Here is a 22,950-nt window from a genome sequence, read left to right as displayed (position 1 = left end):
TGTCAGGTGGGAGTGTTGTATGTTGGGAACCGTGAAACTTCTGCTCCTTTTGCAACAGAGCACAGAAGCAGCAACCACATGTTGTGCTGTTAGTTGTCATAATTTAATTTACCTCAGTGGACAACAAACAGAATAGAGACAGGAGAATCGTTTACATTAGAGCCAGTTCCAGGCTGTGATTCCGTTCCCCATTAAATCAACACTGGGAGCTTTGACTGAACGGGTAATCCCACAGGTTCATAACGCTCTGTACTAGCTATCTGTGATTCCATCGTCCCCCAAAGCATTTCATGCATAGCCTTCCACGACCCCTGTGCAGATGGTGTGTGAGGGAAAGAGGCAGCAGAGAGAAAGAGAAAGGACACTGTGCCTGGGAGGCAGGGACAGAGGCCAGAGTACCAGGAGGCAGGACCGGGCTGCTGGATGGTCAGAGGCTGCAGGGGAGCTCTCTCAGCCCAGGGAACCAGCGTGCTGAAGCAGCCGAGGCTATGTCTGAGCTTGAGCGTGCCCACACGCTCTAATGGTCTACTCGGCCAGTAGAGCACAGGAATAGGAACGGAAGAAAGCGAGGGGGAAAAAAAAAAAAAAAAAAAAAGGAAGAAGGTGTTTCATTAATAGATGATATTCTTGCATCGTTTTACTATTCTCCAATTATCTATGCAGCGCATGGTTTTTATCTACAGCATTCCTAACACTAGCTTGGAAGATGTATTATTACAGCCCTAAGTATCTCATTTTGTTAAGGAAGTGTTCCCCTATTGCAAGAAGGGGATGGTGGAAGAAGCCTACTCTGTCTCCTGCGTGTCCTAGGCTGTGCATCTCTCAGCCCACTGAGACAAAGCCAGGGAAAAGGAAAACGAGGAACAGCGGCTTCATAGTTCAGTGTTTTGCAAGATTATACTCATTGAAGTACTGGCAAACACCCCACTCCACACATGGTACAGAAAAGAAAATAAAAAAGAATGTAACAGGTTGTTTAAAATTATATTCAATTTAACAGTGAAAGCTAGGTACACTGCATTGTTTCTTTCAATGATTTTTTTTTTTAAATATAATCCAAATACTAAAAACTGTGATAGACATAAAACCTAAACTCATTTAAAACTTCTCCGTGAGAAACCAGCAATGAGAGATTGCCGTGGAAAAGGTTATGGACAAGGGCAACCAGCTCAGCACAAACACGTTAGAACTCGCCATTTGGCATGAGGAGAGGCCGTGCACTGTCCTTCTAAAAATAGAAAAGTACAAGAAGGAAAAAACACAGAAGAGAAGTGGCCTCATTGTTGTGCACTTTGCTCAGCAAGGCAGGAAGCGAGGGCTTAACATCAATCGCCAGCCGCTTCTCACAGGCGAGGACAGGCACAGAACTTGGGGTGGGAGGCAGAACGAAAGACTTGCCGGTCTACAAGTTCAGATTTTCTGGAGACCAAAGGTGTCCCAGAGCCAAAACGTGTTCGTACCTGGGAAGACGTAACTCTTATTTAGTCTTCTAGAAGAGCTTTGCAGGAGCACCACCTGATGATCAGTCAAGGGCAGTGTCACTTTTACTCACAGCTATTCTGAAAATTAATTGTTCAGCTGGGCCAGAAGCTCCAGGAGGGAGCTGAAGCTATGTGCTACCTGACATGCTGATGAACAGTCTCCTGCTTACTCAGCTATGTCTGTGTCTAAACTCAGTAGTTAAAAACAGACTTTGGTGGTTCATTATCTGTACTAAGATTTCAGTAGGAAAGCTGAATTCTCTCTGCCTTTGTAACTTCTTCCTGAAACAAGACTTGGTGTTACTACCACACCTCTGTGGGGCACCCTCACCTAAGGACGCAGAGATCTGAAGGTCCAAGAACTTACGCCAAGTTCTCTGGCAACACATTTGATTTATATCTAAACCAACATTCATTCTGCAGCAGGACTTCACAAGTGCTTTGTTCCGAGTGCTCCCTGTCCCTGTGCCAGCTGTGGGCAGGGCAGGCAGTGCTGCAGCCAGAGCCCACTCGCAGAGGGCTGCACCGGCTTTTTGGACAGGAGCATGCACGTTCCCACCACCACTGGGGTTGGTCACTCATCCCTACTCACCCCATGGCACTAGCTCCAGTACACCAGGAAACACCACGGAGCTACAAGTTTTGTAGGTGTGAAATCAGCACCTCTAGTGTTAATGCAGGTGGTGGTGGCCCGAAGGATTTTTTTTTTCCATTTTCTCACCAACTCTGGACCTTTTCCAGCACTCACGCCTTACCTGTCATGCTTGTTCTCTTGCGCCGCTCGCAGCAGCTCCTGAATATTCTTAGTGATCTGCTCAGTCTTCCGAATCACATCTTCTGTACTGGGCAAACTGGAGCTGGGGGCTGTGTCTGTGTCCTCAGGGATGGATCCTTCCCCCTGCCAAATGACACTCCTCTGCCGGCCCTTCCTGCCTGACCTGCGAAGGGACAAAGCAGAGGTCAGCCCTGCGGGACAGAACTGGCTGCTCCCACAACTCCCCACCCTCGGACAGCGTGGAGCTGTGCTGTTAGCTCTGCGTCACTGCACCTACCCCGTCTCCTCCAGCTCCAGGGGCACAGTGGGGTTATCGTAGTCACTCTCGGACACACTGCTCTGCTTCTCCAGCTTTGAGGCCTGCAACGAGTACAGATTTAAGTGTCGTTCAGGAAAGCAGCGCCCCGAGCTGTGCCAGCGCCACATCCTGCATCCGCAGGCTCACTTTTTAGTGCACCAGCCGCTACCCTGGAGCCTGATGCGCTCCCCCCGCCCCACGCCAGGCTCCTGCTGCCAGCTTGTACCCCAGGCCCTGGGTGCACGGCACAGCCCCCCAGCAGGGCTAGGACAGACAGCCACAGCACTGCATCCGTCCCCTGCCACCGAAACAGCCGCCCAGGCACTCAGGGGAGCAGAGCCCAAACGAAGAGGGCAGGGCCACCATGGAACAGGAGGCCCACCATGGAGGAAAAGGCTAGACCAAGAGCAGGAGGCCCACAGCGAACCAGAGGCTGAACACAGAGCGGAAACCAAACCGAGCATGGGAGGCTGACGTGGGGATTGAGGCCTGGCACAAGGTGAGAGGCTGAACCAAGTAAGGGAGGCTCGTGAGAGAGCAGAAGCCCAATCAAGCACGGAGGTCTGGCCACAGAGCAGAGGCTGACCCCAGGAAGCCCACCGCAAAACGGGAGACCAAAACCGAGAGCTGAGGGCTGTTGCAATGGGAAAACCAAAATAAAGACAGGAGGCTGAAGTGATGGTGGGAGGCCCATTGCACAGCAAAGGCCAAATTGCAGGTGGAAGACCCAAAGGGCATGTATGGACAAGACTTGGAGCCCATTGCAGACTGGAGGCCAAAACGGTGGGAGGCTGCAATAGGGGTAGAAGGCTGAAATGAGGAGAGTTGAGGCCCACTGCAGATTTGAGGCCAAAACAGGGAAGGTTGAGGCCCACCAAGCATTTGAGACTGACACAAGGTTGGGAAGCCAAGTATGTGAGAGTTGTGGCCCACAGCAGAGGATAGGATGAAAGAAGGGCGGGAGTCCTAACCATCAGGAGTAGAGGGCCACTGAAGAAGGGGTGTCAGAAGGAGGGTGCGAGGACAATTCCAAAGTGGAAGCCAAAATGAGGGCTGGAGGCACACAAGAAGCGAAGGCTTGACCCAGAATTGTGGGCCCACTGCAAAGCAGGAGGCTGGTCCACCTGGGAGGCTAATCCAGAGGGAACACTGAATGAAGAGTGGGATAACTCTTGGAGCCTGGATGCCCACGTCAAAAATGAGCTTGGAGCCCAAATCCACAGCAAAGGCCAAACCCAGAGTGAAGGCCCACAGCTGAGTGTGAGGCCAAACCAAGTGTGGGAGGTACACAAGGAAGGTCAGGTCAAGCCTAGCAGGGCAGGAGAACCGTGGCAGAGGGAAGGCCAAAGACAGCTGGAGGCTGAACCAAGCATGGGAAGGCAGACTGAGTGTGGGGGGCCCACTGTAGAGCAGAGGATAGACCGAGCAAGGGAAGGCCCAGCTGCAGAGTGCTGCTCCAGAGGGTGGAGGCCATAAACAAAGTCAGAAGCCCAGTATTTTCCTGCTCTCCCCTTCACGTGGCATTCCCTGGGCAGACAGAGTGACTGTGTCCACACCAGGATCCAGAGTGCTGCCCTGCCCCTGAACACATCCCCTTCCTCCCAGGGGCGATGGCAGAACACTCATCACCTCCTACTACTCCCATACAGACCAGTTCTGCACCTCCCAGTAAAGCATTCAATCCATGGGCAAGGATGATGCTCAGGGTTTTTTTCCTGAACTCCTTTTCAACATTACTTTTTTTTTACCCTTTCAGAGGGCTGCTAATGCAAGTAAGCATACTTGCGCTGTGACAGCTGAAGAGTGCTCTCCCTGCAGATCCTAACAGCCCCCTCTGTCAGCAAGAGGTTCAAAGCAGACTTTCAGACAGAGCCAGACTCCCTCTTCTGACCTGGTTTAGACTTCTTGGATAGTTTATGCTGAGGCAGTACAACATCCTGGAGGTTTATGCTATGAATACCTGCTGTCAGGCTGATCTCTGCAGTTTGAAGCCCCTGAGGCACAGTCCCATCCTCAGCCAGGCCCCAGGATCACCACACATCCACCTACTCTAGCCTTAAAAATTGCAAAGCTCATAAAGAAGCGCCTACTAGAGCTCATCCGTTTGCAAGTATGCCACATCAGCGTCACTCTACACACAGAGCTCAGCCTCTGCATCACCTCTTGCCTTAGTCTCAGGCACTGCTCACGTAATAGGGTCCTTTACAATCCCCCTTGAAGAACCAGCCTTGGAGCTTTACAGAAACTCTGAAGTCAAGATGAAGGAACATCAAGCGGTAAGACTGTAAGGCACACCTTCCACTTGCAGCCCAGATCCCTACAACTGGAAAATAATACTTCCACCTCGAGGGAAGACCAAAAATATGACTAGGAAATGGTTTTCATTGATTAAGATCCAGTATGTTTGTTAAGCACTCATCTAACGTTAAAACCCAAGAATTCTTAACTCTGAAGCACCTGGAGTATGAACACTTTCTGTCCATTTTAAAGTTACTCTGCACAGAAGGAAAAAACAAGCATTTTTTGAATTCTCACCTCTCAGGATAGCTAATAAAGATGAATTGTAAAAGTGACATATTTTGAAGATATAAACCTATTATATTTAGGGTCTGACCTTTCCCCTCTCCCAGACATATAGAAGAAAAATACAATTAGTGTCAAAGCTCTACGCTACGGTCAGAAATACAAATGACAACCATGAATTACAAGAATAGGATATTATGGAATCAGTAATACAATATAGAATCAGTGCACAATAAAAAAACAAATGAAATCTCTGTGAGTTTCTAGTACCACACTGCACTGATACCAGCTGCAGTCAAACGCAGATTTGCATTTGACCAAGCAGAACACTCCCTCGAAAGTTTTATCATCTAGCCCTACTCACAAATCTAATAGTTTCCTAACTGATAGTTCAAACACTGTACAGTCAAAATAAAATGGAGACACAAGAATTTAAAAAGCAGGTTCTGTATCCTGGCAGGAAGAGGCTGGAGTATGACCATTCAACATCTAAACCCACAAACCTGTGTTTTGAAAAATCTAGTATTATGTAGTAAAATTTGATTAGAGACTTGCCCAAGAAATGGAATGAGATGGCGCTGATTTCATGATATTAACAACAGAAAAAGCAGAGTAAAAAGAGAGAACTTTCCTTTAAAGGTCTTTAAGTCTTACAAATAGATACAAGTACTTCTCTCAAGTTTACTCTCAGAAAGTCTTGTTTTAACACAGAAATAAGCAAAGCCTAGATCCTGAACACGATACAACAAAATGGGTGTAAGTTACTCATTGTTTTCTAAGAAATGAGACAACCATCTAAAAACAGCCCAAAGGACCTTGTATTGATATCTGCTTCAAAGTATAAGAGGTTTAATCACAGTGAGACCTCAAAATGTAATCAACCCATTCTGCTGATGATGGAGGATACTTTCTGCAAGCAGTGCAAGGTGGTAGCTCAGGCTGGTCAAACAGCAGTGTAAAAACTATGGGTTGTTCATCTTCAGCATTCACTAGTCTGTGACACGTTAAGTTTCACCCTCATGATCCATTAACTTCAGTCACAGCCCTTTCACAACCAAAAATGGATGTTATTCTGGAGCTGCAAATGCAATGCGCTTTTCCCTCCTTTTGATCATGGAACTTGCAATTAGTTCAAGGTTCTCAAATAAAACATAGTCTAAAAAGAAGCTGTCATGGACAGACTAGTCTATCAAACCGTTTGCCTTGCTAAACGTGTCCTTTTGCAAGGTGGCATTTTATGCTCCCTTCCAGCTAATGAATTTGAGTAAGACTAGATTTAAGTGTCCCACTACAAAAAGAGAACAGTGTTTAAAAAAAGATTAAGATGACGGACAAGGCTTCTTCAAATAGCTAATAACTCACACCTGAGGGTACAGCAAAGACAGTGTCTTTGGAATAACATAAGCTTACAGAATGCATTTAGTATTTCTTGTTAACACCGCAATTTTTCTTCCTAGAGTCAGTACTGTAGCTAACAAAAACTCTAAGAACAAAGTATTGTAGATCCTGATGGAACACCAATATAAGCTTCCTTTATATACTCTCAGTGTCTTTAATCTTGCTCTGAAAGGAGTTTTGCTAAAAAAACAATTCCCGTGCCCATTCAGTCTTCCGTCTGTCAAGGTCAGCAGAAAGCAGGCTAGCTGATAGTAATTGTATCAATGTACAGTATGACTGGCTATCTGTCTGGATGCTTAAAGAACTCATTTCAAACAAACTAAAGAACACCTGCAAGATAAACGGTCAATCAGTACCGATCTGGATTGGTGCAAACTGACAGCCCCCCAAGAAAGCAGGCTTTAAAGCTAGAACCCAGTGAGCTTCATATGCCTCATGCAGTGCACTTTAGTCAGCAGGAAGAGTTATATATTGGCGTATGAAATATCAGTGAGTGCCTGCCAGATTACTTTCCAAACAGCAACCAACTTGTTCAACTGCATAATGCTGAAAACAGCCAGAAGACGAGTGATCTGGAGTGACTGTGCATGGTGTTAAATGCTAAAGATTTTAGCCATTGTGAAGTTAGAGAGAGGCAAGGATCCACAGCATGTGGCAGAAGAAACAGAAAGTGATGAAATACTGCTTCATGCAACCCTGAAGGCTAGTCAGCATAAAAGAGAAGACAGAGGCATAATGACTTCCAGGGAGACTGCCACCTCCTCCAGGTAAAAGACTAATTGGGAAGGTACTTAACCCTTCGTGTGCTTTCATCCCTTGACCAGGAAAGCGTGGAGGGGAAGGAAGGTAGAGATGAAGAGGAGGTCACAAACGCACTCCTCCCGATCTAAAAATGGGAAAGAGAAAAACACTCGGGAAAACCAAAAACAAAACACAAATGAATTCTTAACTGAAATAAAGGAACATTCTTAAACCCATGGAGATGACATAAAGCAAGAATGATTTTGAGAATCTGGCTAAGCCTGAGGGGACTTAATTCTTTCAACAATACAATTGACTTCACATTAATTCTAACAGTGACATTCCAGAGGTGCTAAATTCTACAGAGAATAAAATACATTCACCACAATACCAAATTAAATAACTCCACATAACAAATCAATGCTTCAGAACTGCTACTTCTATCCAAATTTCAAACCAAATAACCAAAGGACCCATAGAAAGCACTGTCATATTTTTCAAATGTTGCCATATACAAAAGAATTCTGACATTTCTTGCTGCCAGAATTGCCTTTATATCAACATACCAATATAATTTAAAGCAATCCAGATTTCATAGTTAAAAGTTGTTATTAATTTAATTGAAGGCAGAGAAAAATGCAGCATACAAATTTCTGCACTGATTCCCTGGGGCACTCAACTGTCATCTTTGGAATGTGCATGGAATATCTGCCCTGCCTCATGCCAGGCAAAAAAAACATGTTAACTTCCAAATGTGTTTTAAAGGGCTTAACTGTTTATCCAGAAGGAAATACAAGATAGTGCTACCAACAGGGAAACATATTGAAACAAATCCACAAACGTTAAATACGTGCCTAAAAACCACTGTCCCATATTCCTGCCTAGAGGGCAATCTAACAAGATGCAACAAAACATTAACTTTAATAAGCACTAGTGTGTGTTGGGCTGCTTAACTGAAGTGTGAACACGTCAGTGCAAAATCCTTGCAGCTAATACAGAAATCCCTCTCCACTATTAGTGTATCCTTCAGGAAAACGCTAAACCAGAATTTGTTCAACTAACCGATCTGAACCATCTTCAGCCCCCAGTTTCAAATGAAAACACTGGTGGCCTAGTGAAAATTTAGCTTTGATTTTATTTTATTTTGGAAAGGTGGTTCTGAAGTTCCACAAATTGGCACATACCTGTATGTCTCAAGAAAGAAATCCATGAGCTTTACCTACCTTCTTAGAATACTAAATTTTTTCGCCCGCTCCTGGTTTTCAAACAGCCACACATTGATGTTTGGCATATATATATTTTGGTTAAAAGGAAACACTGAGCAGAAGCCAAAAGCTCCAGTTTACATATCCCAGAATTGTTACAGCTTTTACTTTTCAAAACATCAAGCTCCTGCAGACATGTTAATACAGCAAACATTAACAGTTCTTACAGTTCAAATTCACTCTGAAGTTGAGCAGCTCTGGTAAGTGAGCATAGTTGGAATAGACAGAAAAGTTGAACACAAGAAGAAATGCAGAAGCATCAGCAGTTTTACTTACATGTGGAGGGAAAGGCTGCAGTCTTGTTATGCTTTCTTCTGGATATGTGACCTCTCCCATGGGGAGGTAGGGTTTCTGACCTGATCCAGTCTCATACATGGACATGGGTCTGCTACCCCGTGCAGATGGTCGCCGCTTTAAAGAAGAATTGTTGGTAGGGTCTGTGTACTCAGAACCAGTTTGGACCTGATATATATTGGTTGTGGCCTGTCTTCTGAGGTTGGTATTTTCACTCTGTAGCGTTTGAAGCTGAAAGAAATGTTTAGCAGTGGGACTTTGTTTTTCTAATAGCAAGCGTCAAAAGCAAACTGACTATACAATACACGCTTGTCAGCTTTAGTAGTAAATCCAGTTACTAGTAGCTGGGGTTTAATTCCTTTTTCAAAATCTACTTGACTTGCTTAGTATAAGCATAGAAACATCTGTTTTCCAGATCTGGAAATATTTACATGCTCATTTCCAGCACTCTTAGCTGGGATGCAAGCTAAATTAGATCTTAAAATTGGCTGTTGCTGTTAAAAAACACACAATCCATTTCTTGCAGCCTGGCAGTACTGTATTACAAATGAATTGTGTAATATAATGGGGGGGAAGGATCATCAACAAAACAGTTATTCAAGCAAAGTGATCCATTTCAGCAGTTGATACAAGAACTTAAAAGAGGACTTTAACATAGGGCCCATGAAATCTGAAAATGCCAGAACTACAGCACAGACATCAGAGGCAAAGAAAACTAGAGCTTGCTCTGCAAAGCAAGAAGAGAGTTTAGCTTATGAAAATTAAGTATCAGCTACTGCTTTCTAAGAAGCCAACGAGAAATAATTTTAAAGCTTTTTATTATTATGTATTTGATGAATAGTAAAAATGCAACAATTTTTTTTTTGTGGAGTTAGTTTGCTATATTAACACATCACAAAGAAAAGATGTAAAAAAAGTCAGTATCAGCAATTCTCTAACAATAATTGAGTATAGTATTTCAAACAGCTGATGGCCTTTTAAACAGGAAATTGTGTATTACTACTTGCATTTGCTTTGCATCATATGAACCTTCAAGAACATTATCAAGAAATCCTATTTTGCCTACAGCACTTCCCGGAACTCGGAATCGAATATGCAGTCTTCTATCAAGACTTCTGTCAAGATAGTTTATGCTTTTTCTCTCCACCTTCTGTGTGCTCTGTAGTAAGATGCATCAAATTTTATATCTGAGGATCAGCCAGGAGCCAAAGTACTCCTTTAAAGTCTGATATTAGAGGCAATTAATAGGTCAACTTTATAGTCACCTTCTTCCAAACTTCTTCCGCATCTTATAAGCGTGCTTTTGGAGCAGTTTTAGCCAACAGCTAATACAAACTCAGACCAAACTCTTACCCACCTACAAGCACCTAAAAAAAATCCAAAGGCATAAAAAAACCCCACAAAAACTTTTTCCATTAGAATGCCCATTAGAGTACCAGAATGATTTTCATTTTTATTTAGGAAGAATCTAAAAGTAGCATTCATTGAGTATATCTTTACTATTTCTTTAATTGGTACTTTTGCTTTGTCGTCTCCATGCAAAATGTGAGATACACAGTTGGCTAATAAATAAAGTGGATTTTTTTTTTTTCATTTATGACCTTCTAAGCTCTTGCTTAGTGAAGAAAAAAAAAAGAAAAAGAAGACTCTTGAATGACATCTCTTGCATTAGAACTGCAGAAACAGTACACATATATCTGTGTCTTGCCACAAATAATCCAGCAGAGAATTTCCATATTGCACTGAAGTTCCCAGTAGCTTAGAGCTAAGACCCTTCCTCCCATCCTGCCCTCCGCAATGGCGTACAGCTACATCGATTCTTCACCAAGCCAGAGCCACTAAACATTCAGTTAAAGCCCCATAGCATCATCAGAACCCAAAATCAGCGCAACACCCCCAAGGTGAGAGTGCCCTGGCTATGCCATCTTTCAAAACAAGTTCAACTTGCATAGCAATGATCTCTCTTCTGCTGTAAATCACCACGTGAATATACTAAAGTCTCATTAATTCTTAGGCCCTGAAGATATTTTTTTAACCCTAGATAGACTATATCTGTTTAAAGAAACTCCATGTAAGTGAAAAGTTAATTCAATTGATGCAGAGAAATGCTTAACCAGTACAAGCTGTTAAAAGACCAAGGAAACATCTCTTAGGTTCCCCTCTGTATTCATCATTCCAATAGATCTGAAAGGCCGCACACAACTGTAAGAGAAGGATGGCACTGAACAGACAAGACGATCTGAATCTGCTGAATTAGCTTGGCCTCACATGCCAAGAGCTCAGCAGTTCCCACCACTCTCCAAAGCATCAGCCTCTTTACCCTAAAACAAGGGGGAAACAAGCCGTCAACACAGGCTTACCTCTGCAGGAGCACTGCTTGAACAACTTTCTCTACAAGGACAGAGCTTTCTGCAGCACATACTGCAAGTCTTCCAGTATTGTAATTACTTGGAAAACAGGATTTTTAACACTAGGTAAAAGAATTATTTTGAGGAAGCAGCCAGCCCTTTCTAGGCTAGTGTGGCAGACAGGATAGTGAACTCAAATATAAATTCTCCTTTACCCCACAAAAATTTGTATTTACCAGGACACTGGCAAAGCATGCAACAAATTGTTGATTTGTTTATGTACGGATTAGAGAATCTGGCTTCCAGACTGGGTTTTGAAGCTTTAAATTCAGGATTTTAGCAAAAACGTTCAGTTTTCTGTACAACTATACATAGTAAATCACATTGTAAATGAGATACCTCCTCCTCCTCTAGCCAAAACCCACACTGAAGGCTTAAAGCCGTAATTTGAGTTTACCACACTATCCTTTACATGCTATTTCCCATGGATTCAAACACCAGCAAACCAGCAAATAAATCTTGGCCTCCTGGTAGACAGGTATTCTGTATTGTATTGCCAGATTTCAGATTATTTTCTACTGCCAAACTGGATTGGGATTTTAACTTCCCTTCATTCCAGCTAGGCTTATTAATGGTAAAAAACCCAACATAACTACTGGAAAAGCTGGAAGTACATTATATAGATATCTGCACACATGTAAGATGTGTGCTAGCTCTTACTTCCTCATTGTTGAAAACTACTTATCTTGAAGCAAGACAGCAAAAACATACAAGACTTGCAACAACTGTCTTGTCACTTGGAAAACATGTCCAAGTGCACTAAGCAGATCATCAGCATTGCCACAAAACAACTTTCAAAGTATGTGCTGCACATACACATTTATAGTCTCACATCTGATTCCAAAGCAGCTCCATTTTCAAACTATTTTTCTCACTATCTTAATATTGGGTTATTGCATCTCCAGTTTCAGCAGTTTTATTCTGATCAACTTAAAACACATCAAGAGATGAAGGAGTTACACTATTGTGCCTGTTACCTTCTTCTGCATGATTCTCAGCTCATCACTCAAGTTGATGTTTACTTTCATTAACTGCTGAATCTTTACCTCAGAAGCCACCAATGCATTTTTAACTTGCATATATTCTTGAGCTGTCACTGGTCCGTCTGACAAGTCTGAATCCAGGCTCTATAAACAGTAAGAGAAAAATATTTACAACACCATTGAGAAACAAATGATTGAAAGAAAAAAAGACAATGAGATTTCAGTGGCTTTTCATGTTCTTAATTTTAAAGGAATCAGTGTGAATTAGTAAGATCCATTCATTAAAATAATTTTTGTCCAATATAAAAGAAATCTGATGTCAATCAACTCTCAACTCCTCTATGTACAAAACCATTTGCGTCTATTTCAGTGACACAATACAGTTTCATAAGGTTTTTTTTTAAAAATACACAATCAAGAACTGGAAAGTCATGAAAGACAGACTACTAAATATCCAGTGTGCATACTACCAGGGAAGATTAAACCAGAACTACCAGGTTTACTGCCCCATTTTCACAGTGCTGCATTATTTTCAGGAATGGTTTAAAACACTCAGCCACTATTGGTCTGCTGTAAATATTTCTTCTGTAGGAAGCAGCAAACATTTGTGAAATAGCATGGAATCATCAAGTGTTCTGGTAGATCCAATTACTTCATCTGTGCAATTAGATCTGTATCTTATCTCCAGACATGCACAGCAGTGCACATTACTTTTCTAGAGGAGCATTTTATTTACAATAAAAACTCCTTAAGTCACAAACTTTGTTGGAAAGTTCATAGACTGAGGCGTGGTTCTGAAATTAATTTGAAAATTAATTAAAATATTCATTTTCTGATTATTTATGCATGTTAAATCCCCTCACAAGCAGGAAAACTGACTTCAGATTACATTTATGAATAAAATCTAGTGTGTATAAATATTTCAAACCTACCTTCTGTCTGTTTGATTTAGGTGCATTTGTTTCCAGATCTGTATCTTCATCTGAAGCAACACTGTCATAATCAGGCTGGTCATTATCCTGACTTTCACTGCTATGCTGATTGCTGATTGATTTGAGAATCAGTTCCACATTTTCTGTAGATCAACACACACCATTTAATAACAGACTAGTAAGTTTGGAAAAGAAATAGGAGCGCATATTTTAAAGTAATTGGAAAAAAAACCCAAGAAAATATTTTCATCCGGAGAGACAAGACATGCCATAATAATGTCTTGTTTGACTAGCCTAGTTCACAAAAAATAATTTAGATCCACTTAATAGGTATGAATTATTACTGTCCAAAGCCTCAAAGATTTATGGTTTTGCCTTTTCACTTCTTGTCAGTGTTTAGGCAAGTTAAAGTGGTGAGAATCACGCTTTAACAGCTTAATAAAAATTCATATAAAGGAAAAAAAAAACCACAACAAAAAAAGTGCAAAACCAGACAACACTGGATGAAAATGATGTCAACATTCAAATGAAAAATATAGGGAAAAATTAAAAATTAGAAAAGATTCTTTGCATTTTCTCTGCAGAGGGAGAACTAGTGTTCAAATGTTATTTCACACCATCATGGCTAGAACTACAGCTCTGTCTGGCTGTTGACCTAAGTATTTGTATTCTTTGATACCCATCATGTTCAAGAAATACAGAAAGTAAACATTTTTAGGTGAACTGGCAATAAGCTCAAGAGCTTCTAAATTACAGCAAAGCCCTGCACATATACAGCAGGCAGGAATGTCAGCATCTAAAACACTGATACTATCTTAGCTGCCAATCAAAACAAGTATCACTCTAAAACTGCACCAGAGTATACTGGAAAATTTCACCAAGTTATCATAAAAATCACAATCATCACAAAAAGACATTCCTGAACTGCACATATCCCACTTGATTTAGTTTATTACAAATACTAACCTTAACAGAAAAATCTTCTGTATTTGGGCACTGTTTTGGGGGCCTAATGCATGTTGTCGATAGCCTGCTGTCCACATGATTTAGTTCTTATCATTTATAAAAACAGTATACATCTATTTCTTCATTTATATAGTACTTTTGAATAAGGCTGTGGTATTAAACTACTGAAGAATTACATACAGAAGAGCCGACAACCAAAAGCATACTCACCTTTTGAACCAGTGAGAGGATTCCCCTGTTGTCTTCGTTTGGCATCACTTAAAATATCTATAACTAGTGTAGCAAATTCATGGGCATTAAATCGAGCCAGTTTTTGTCTTCCCTAAATTACAGAATAATGCAAGGGTGGGGGGGGGGAAAAGTACATTGTGTATTAGATGAACAGCAGAGTTCCCAGGTAAAACCAAAACTATAGCACCTACAGTGAGCTCCTTGTTCAATTATATTTATTGCAAAAATTGTGATTTACATTATCCAGCTGCACATTCCAGGGCTGGGGAAATGTGAAACTATTTTAACCTCTTTACAAGCAGATGAACTCTTCTACAGTAATGAAGTACATTAACGGAATTATTACTTAGAATACTTGGCCTATTAAATAAAAATTGTTTTACAGTAGTAAGAAGATTGCATACCTGATTCCTGGTTGAGGAATATTCAGGATTTACGGGAAGAAAAGGGACCACTGTAGTCTCTGTCACAAGTGTACTATGATTCTGAGTAGCAAGCCAAACTGCTCAAGAAAAAAAAAAAAAAGAGGAAATAACCTTCCTGTACTATTTGACAGTGTTTCTCATCAAAGAATAAAAGACCACTATTTCAAACACAAACAATCAATTCAAAGGAAGGCTTTTTTCCCCTGAGGGTTCTCTACTTTGTAAAACACACAAGATTTTTTCAATTAACATCACCTTCAGACAATGCAAGACAAAGAAACTACCGTTATGGGTAATTACTTTAAATGGAACATATGCCTGCACTAGCGTCTTGCATGTAATGTAACAATTCAAATTTATTTTATACACATTCCAGAAAGCCTCATTTACCTGCATCTGTTTCCCTTCTGTCAACTTCATCATACACATCCATGGCAAGTTCTTCAAATAAGTGGTTGCTTAGCTAAGGGTAGAAGAGAAAAATCACAGCTTGAAAATAAATGAAACCTAGAAAACATCTATAACATAGAAAATATAAGAGCACAACTCAGCTCTTGCTTGGGTGCTTTTCAGCCTATATAATTGCTTGTTTCTCAGCCTACATAGTAAAGTAGTTGATTAAACAGACATATACGACCACCCAATTGCTAGATACAGAGACAACAATACTGTTACACACTTTTCCTTCACTGGTTAATCGATTATTTTTTTCTCTTTTATCTGATCACAAAAACACCTTGTGTATTTGCAGTGAAGCAGACCTACTGTGGGAATTAGGTGTTCAAGTGCCACTGTAGATGTCGGCTGAACTGAACAATGAAGACACAGAACACCTGCGTGTTTCAAACTCTGTTCCTACACCTGGATGCTTCAAGAGAGATATTTGTGTTATGAAGTGAACTGCTGGAAGATCAGACATGAAATTAAGGTATCACAGACCTTTGTGGATGCTTCACTTACTGACATACAGTGCATTAACATCAGCAATGGGTACTAGACATGATAGCTGACAGGATAAGAAAGCCTGAATAGATGGCGGATCTTCCTTATCTGGGGCAAGCTGTATTAAAAAGGGTGAAAAACCTAACGCTTTTTCTAGGCTTTAACTTTATTTACAGGAAAACCAGTCTCACTCTTTCCAGAGTTTGAGTCCTAAATTCTTAACCAAAGAGCAACTGCCATCATTCTTGAACCCAGATAAACCCAGTATGTTTACTTGTGTGCTGGGTCTGGTTGGGATGAAATTAACTTTCTTCACAGTAGCCTGCATGATGCTTGCTGTGTTTTGGATTTGTGCCTAAACCAGTGTTGATAACACTACCTTGTTTCAACTACCGTTTAACAGTGCTTGCATGACATCATGGCATTCTGGTTTTTTCCCCTGACTCTGTCCACCCCACCACCCTGCAGCAAGTAGGCTCAGGGTGGGCATGAAGCTGGGAGGAGACACAGCCAGGCCAGCTGATGTGAATTTACCAAAGGAACATTCCATACCATGTCATGGTATGCTCAGCCATAAAAACGGGTGGAGGAAGTAGCAGCATGGTTTTCGGCTTCCAAGATGGCTGTTCAGAGACTCTGCCTGTGGGAGGTGACTGAGTGATTTTTTTTTTGCTTCACTTGTTTTTCTTCTCTTTCCTTCACCTATTAAACTGCCTTTATCTCAACCTGTAAGTTTTATCACTTTTGCTCTTCCCATGGTCTCCCCAACCCTGCTAACAGGACTGTGTCGGTGCTGGGCTGCTCACCAGGGTTAACTCACCACAACTTGCAAAAATACAAATGCAAGAATCTATCTACTTCTAGCTAGCAATGCACTTAAAGTAGCCACTAATGGCATGTCAGCAGCAAAAAGCCAGTTCTGAAATAGGAGTCATATCTGGTTTGTATTGATTACTGTTTGAATACTAGTTCTAAAAATACTGGCTTGCTTAGCTGGAATTATGACCACTAGCATTAGCTTTAGAGAAAAATGGACATGGTTGAAAAGAAGAATATCACCAGCATTGTTCTTCCCCCAGCTGCAAAATTTTTATCCTTTGATACATTTTACTGCAGCTAAAAGCTTTCAGTAGAAGGAAAACATATCCTCACTCTAACTTGTACAATGATTTGGTCACCAGCACTTTAGTAAAAGTAGTGAGCTGGCATTATTGTCAACTAATTAGCAGACAGTAATGCACTATTCTGGCTTTCCAGAAAGTTAAAGACAAATAGTAACATTTAACATACAGATTTATATAAAATACATGAGAGCAAGACAAACAACCTTAAAAGGTTCTGAACTGGGGAGACAGAGCTAGAAATACTACGCCAAACAAGACCAACAAGTATTTATTCTCCGTCATGGATATGTCATCACCTCTGCTCCTCCACTTCTGACTACTTTCATGTTTTTCTCCAGACTTTCAATTTGCTACAGAGTTGACATTTATTTATGCAGGAATTAATAACAGCTGAAGCCAGCTTGAAAGATGAAGTGCAGAGTTTGCCACGTCTAGACAAAAGTTTTACTTACAGACTGAAGTTTCTTCTTAGCTGCTTTTGCAAGTTCTGATAAATCTAAACTGCTATGAAAAAAGAAAGTGATCATTACATCTACAGCATTTAATAGCCTGCTTAAACACAAATACTGTTGTGATAATTCAACGATTAAAATGTCACTTTTACTTGAAACGCCTTAATATTTTAGTATTTTTAATACAGTTTTTAACACATTGATCTTCCTAATATTGCTAATATAACAATTAGCACATTCTTAGGCTTTTCTGAACAACAATCTTAAACATAAAACCAAAAGAATCCCCAAAATCCTTTGGAATATGAATACCCAACATTTGCATAGCTCTAGAAGCAGTCAAGCTGTAGTGCAACAAAATGTTTTCTGTAAGGCATCTGAAAAGTATGATCATTCTGACCAAAACTCACATCCACATAAAACACACGAGATTTGTTCCACTGGACTGTGCAGGAGGGAGGTGACCAACAGGCTGGCAAAGAGCTACAATAGGGCCATGCTAAAAATCCTGTACTGATTAGTAAATAATCTCTTCTACTAGTTTCCAGCCTTGAACATGAGGCACAAGATGAAAATTGTGCAGGTCAACAGAATTTATAAAAGCCACAGATCAGGAAGCTGACAAGTTTTGAGTCCGTATTTGTATCACCCAGCGGAAGACCCCCTCTGGCCTACAAGGATGGAAGGGCTAAGATAAAGTTTCTGTACAATTAACTGATTGTGTACGCAGTCACCTAGACAAGGAAAAAAGAAAAAGACCAGCAGAGGACATTAGGCACGTTGTACCACAGGCTCTGCAATCTCAGCAGCATCTTGGAACAAGTAATTTTCTCTGCCTGTCAACTTCCTTCTCTGCGTAATGAGGCAAGTGATACTTAACTCTGCTCTGCAAAATACTTTGCACTGAAAATACACAGTACTTTATCCAATAGCTAAACAAAACATCTAAAAAGTTACAGATGTTAACACTAAGTATTTTACCAACTATCACATAGTTTCTACAATTATTACAGTTTTTCATAGAAAATTTGCAAGCAATAAGTTGAACAGTGGTTTACTTACAGCCGTCTTATTTCCAATTGCATAGCAACAGAAGAAAAAGAGGGACTTACGATTAATACTTGAAATGTTTTATACAAATATGATCTCATTGATTGTAACCAGAAGTTAAAAGCACTCAGATGATCAAAAGTATAAATACTTTCAGAGAAAAATGCAGCTTTCTTGCAAATACTATTTTCAAAATGCTGTATCAAGAAACTAACTCAATTGGTCCTTACATTAGTTACAAAATCTCTTTCCCAGAAATTCCTGTGTGTTCCCTTAATATAATTGTATCACCTTCCCCCTCCATTTTAACAAATATAGTAAACTATCATTTTCTGGGTTTGTTTAAATGACAGTGTTCTTTCTATATAGAAAAAGCTTCTAAGATCGATAAAGACACACATTAAGAAGTTAGAATGACAACAAGCTTAAAAGTTGTTTCAGAAAGGAAAGGAAATTTGATTAGTAGGGGTTTTTTTGTTTTGATGTTTACATACATGCCATGGAATCAACAACTTACCTATCTGCCATCTGAGGTATAACAAAGTGTTGTCCATTTTTATGCTCTAGAATTGAAAACAAATTGCACTTTAATAGGTTGCTACTGGACTAGCTTTCAGAGTTGTCAGGATATGCAGCTGGTATTCAGTTTTACTAGAAGTCATTGTAATGAGCAACCCAAGAATATATGCAACAGGCAAACACAGAATAATTTATCTTGCATGTAATTACTCAATTTCCAATTACAGAAAGCCAGCAAGTCTTACAAGAAGGCTCCTACCACAATTTCCTGGTGTTATCAAGGATTCCAATTAAGGCTTATCAACTGTATTCAAAGTCCATTAAAAAAAATTAAATTCTAACATAGGTGCTGTTATGGCACCTAATGGCTAAAAATTTTTAAAGGTGCTTGTGTTCAAAAGGTACCCACTCAACTGAATACTCCCCTGCTTTTGCATTTCAATGAGAAGAAACTGCTTGGAAGAGTTTCTACAATACCTCCTGCAGACTATTCAGCATTCACAAAATCTGTATTTTCCCTGCAGTTCACTCAACGTTAAACAGTACTCATATGACCTTACATGTAGGCTTCCCCACACTTTCAGGGCTGTATAGAACACACATTTGTGGAAAGCCAGAAAGGAACTTATAGGGATACTTAACATCCTGCAGTTTTATCTGTATTTTAAATGCATTATCACTAAACTTACAACTTATACTTTCTGTAGTTCTTCTTGTATAATCTAGAAAATGCTAGAATATTTGAAATGCATATAAAAAGTGGAGTACCACTGGCACAAACAATATATACCATAGTTTCAACTGTCCTACAATAACACTGAAAGATCTTATAGTTTTTTTCTACTTACCTGGTTTTCTGCCACAGAGATAGAAAGCTAACCTGTCTGTGAGTTCATACTGAATTTCCACCAGGCGCTCTGCCAGTTCATGGTGCCCACCTTGTCTGGTTTACACACACACACAAGTTACATTAGTTATTCATTTTGAGACATACAAAAAATTAAAAAATGGTCAGAGAAACAGATTTAGCACAAGCCACTGTTGAACACTGCGTATCTAACCGTATCAACATGGCACAGACTTACAGTGGGATTTACAACAGTATGTTCCAGCAAGCAAAAAAACTATAGATACAACTTTTATGAACTTCCCAACGTGAGTTAGTGAAAACTCTGAAAACCTTTGCCTACTGCTTTTCTGTAGAAAAAACCCCAAACAGATTACATAGACTATTTTGAATATGTTATTTACAATCTTCTAGACAGTTACTAGGCTCATGCAGCCAATTCACCCAACTTCACATTTGATTAACAGCATTGAGAAATATAAATATTCTGGCATAGTGTTCTGCAACCACAAACTTATTCAATCTTCAGATTCCATGTATGGCCTCAAATGAAAAGCTATCAGAGCAATGAGAATGTTTTATTTACACAAATGTTCTGCTTAGAGTTGATCAGTAATGTCCAATTTTGCATATAAACACAAGAAATCTTCAATGCTGTGCTGCAAATCTTGCAGTGCCTCATTACTGGCCAAATGATCAGCAGAGACAATCATGCTCCATCTTTCTTGACAGGAACGTTGCCTGCCCTTGGGAAGCCTATAGTCTTCCTAAAAGTAGGCTTTCCTGAGGGTGCAGTTCCACAACTGGATGCACCTAACAGTTCGCTGCCACTAAAAAACATCTGCTTCCGCTCCCTGCTCCCTGTACCATCTGTGCAGTCCCAGCCCTTTCCTACAGCAATTCCCTAGTTAATCCACACTCCTGGAGTCTACTCGGCTTGCTGAACTTGCAGAAAATCTTCTCAGATTACTTTGCTGTGAGCTGCTAGATTGGCTCAGCCTATTTCACTGGGTTGTCTCGAGCATCCAGGAGAATACAGGCCATGAAATGATGAAAATGCTTATTTCTACTCTTCACACATTCACTCTTTCTAGAGAAAGTACTTATTAGTATTTAATAGTTAAATAATTTTCAGGACAGAAATATCTAAGGAGGTTCATCATGTGATTTATGAACACTGGTTAACATACATGAGTATCACATATGTCAGAGCCTTTTACCTTGCATAGTCAACTGGAGTTTTTCCATTGGAATCTTGAGTGCCAGGATCAGCACCATAAACCGCTAATAATTCTGCTTGTAAAGTCTGTCCTGCCTTAGCAGCAACATGGAGAGGGGTGTTTCCTTTCTCCTACAAGTTATTATGAAAAATATCTACTTAATCAACAGGTCTAAGTAAAAGATTGAAATATAACACGTACCAGCTGAAATCAGTGTGTTACAAACTGTGAATGTATATCAAAATAATGAAAAAAGTGTTCATACAGGATGAAAGAAGTTGGCTTGAGCTCCTAAGGAAAGTAATCGCAAACACGTCTCCAGATTCCCGGTCCTTACACTGGAATGGAGTTGCTGAAAAAGAAGCAGGATTGTGCTTAATTAATACAGCAGCAATAACTGTGATTCAGCATTTGTTTTTTCAGCTATGCAAGAATTCTTGTTACAGCTGTTCTTCTCCAAGCTCACCTAAATTGATGCCTCTCAACCATCTACCTCTTCAGTATCCATGTGTATTACCAAAAAAAAAAAAAGTGGAAGCCAAGCTGTATTTGTTTACATACTAGTGCTGAAGAACAGCAAGTTATCTCAAGTCAAAAGCAACTAATTCAATTCAGTCAGATTTCACTGTTCCATTACACACAAGTTGTAGCTTCTGCAGACTGCCAGAAAAAGCATACTAACCTTACTAAGATCTTTGGCAGTAACACTGTCATCTTCACGGCATGGCAAGCGATGAACAAATGCTAACATTTGATATTTCGCTCTAATGAATTCTGCTTTATTGGGACTGTAAAGAGAAATCCAAGCAACAGAAGGGAAAGAAAATAAGCATTAGTGCTTTCACAACAATACAGATGCTCTAGAAAAAGGAAAATTCACCAGTGAAGATTCTATTTCTATTACATCTTTGCATGCTGCAAGTAGCAATGTTAAACACAGAAAAATATATTTTCACTAATGAAACAACCCAGTGCCAATGGTCTAACTATACAGAGCACGCTTTTGTTACAAACATCAAAATATCTGCAGACTCTAGGATGTAGAGTATATTTCTTAGAGGTAAACACTGAATTTAAAATTATGCCAACTTAAGCTATGCTTACTATATGCAGTTATTTACATTTTAAAATGAAGCACCATATTCAGTGACAGAAATCTTCTCTCAGTTTCTGTTCAATTCATCAACAAACTCAACCTCATTAGCAGCCAGCAGTTAACTGAAACACATCGCATGAGAATTAAGTCTTTTGATTCAAGTACAAGTATTCAAAGCTAGAGGTCAGGTATCAATAGTTCAGAGAATTCAAGGAATGTATTTCCATTTTTACAATATATTTTTTAAATTAATCATTGGAAATAAAAAAAAATAAGAGTGAAAATAATAACTAGCTTACTCTTGTTCTCTGCCAGCAACAAAATATACACAGGCTCCTATGGATACCTTGCTGACTGTCACAGCTGAACAAAATAATCACATTTCTACAAAAATAAAAATTCTGTAATTTTCCACTTACTGCACTTTATCCTGTGGGCTAGCTTTGCGCCTTCCACTCATAACAGAGGCAGGGTCCAGCAATGAATGTTCCCATATGGAGTTAGCACCGTTATTGTACAGGGTTTCAACCATCTGAAATCCAAAAATGTATACAAATAGACAGTAAAGAAATCAAATATATGCAATTATTTTCAAGCAGACAGCAAGCCAACAGATTCATATTCTGTGTGCCAACATCCATAACCTAGTAGGATATCAGAACCAGGCACATGCTTAGGAGGTTATTATGTGGAATGTAATAAGAACCCCCTTAAAATTCTCTACCCTTCCCAACAGCTGCTCTACTGAAGAGAAAGCTTTGCCATATATTGAGAATTTAGGCTGAAGCAGATGCATTGCAGAAGTCTGAAAGAAAAGTTGAAGGTGACCTTCCAAAACAAAGGTATCAAATTAAAAAGGCACAGACAATTCTGATTTTAGTGGTCCAACACAGCAAAAGAAGATAAATAAAAGACTAGCTTAGAAAAAGAAAGCTTAAAAGGACAAGCCCCTCTCCAACAAAAGCTCAGCAATTTAAATT

General features: G+C 40.1%; 1 protein-coding gene across 9 annotated transcripts in view; it reads right to left on the bottom strand.

Annotated features, from left to right (window-relative positions):
* GIT2 (GIT ArfGAP 2) overlaps nt 1-22,950 on the bottom strand; it is a 33,943-nt gene that overhangs the window by 6,492 nt on the left and 4,501 nt on the right. For 2 of the 9 annotated variants that reach the window (XM_040607580.1, XM_040607526.1), the window contains exons 3-19: nt 22,390-22,502; nt 21,557-21,662; nt 21,140-21,226; nt 20,875-21,005; nt 19,656-19,750; nt 18,806-18,851; nt 18,301-18,306; nt 17,239-17,287; nt 15,111-15,183; nt 14,700-14,797; nt 14,275-14,386; nt 13,099-13,241; nt 12,161-12,310; nt 8,758-9,006; nt 7,272-7,361; nt 2,534-2,616; nt 2,237-2,419 (exon numbers count right to left, since the gene is read on the bottom strand). In XM_040607580.1, the coding sequence (XP_040463514.1) occupies nt 2,237-2,419; nt 2,534-2,616; nt 7,272-7,361; nt 8,758-9,006; nt 12,161-12,310; nt 13,099-13,241; nt 14,275-14,386; nt 14,700-14,797; nt 15,111-15,183; nt 17,239-17,287; nt 18,301-18,306; nt 18,806-18,851; nt 19,656-19,750; nt 20,875-21,005; nt 21,140-21,226; nt 21,557-21,662; nt 22,390-22,502 (1,814 nt within the window). Of the gene's footprint in view, nt 1-2,236; nt 2,420-2,533; nt 2,617-7,271; nt 7,362-8,757; nt 9,007-12,160; nt 12,311-13,098; nt 13,242-14,274; nt 14,387-14,699; nt 14,798-15,110; nt 15,184-17,238; nt 17,291-18,300; nt 18,307-18,805; nt 18,852-19,655; nt 19,751-20,874; nt 21,006-21,139; nt 21,227-21,556; nt 21,663-22,389; nt 22,503-22,950 lie in introns of all 9 variants that reach the window. The other 7 variants (XM_040607553.1, XM_040607587.1, XM_040607563.1 and 4 more) reach the window with 7 other exon arrangements.

The sequence above is a fragment of the Falco naumanni genome, chromosome 1, assembly GCF_017639655.2.
Source record: "Falco naumanni isolate bFalNau1 chromosome 1, bFalNau1.pat, whole genome shotgun sequence".
Lineage (NCBI taxonomy): Eukaryota > Metazoa > Chordata > Aves > Falconiformes > Falconidae > Falco > Falco naumanni.
Note: the sequence above shows the minus strand (reverse complement) of the source record. Positions and strands in the feature narration are given on the sequence as shown.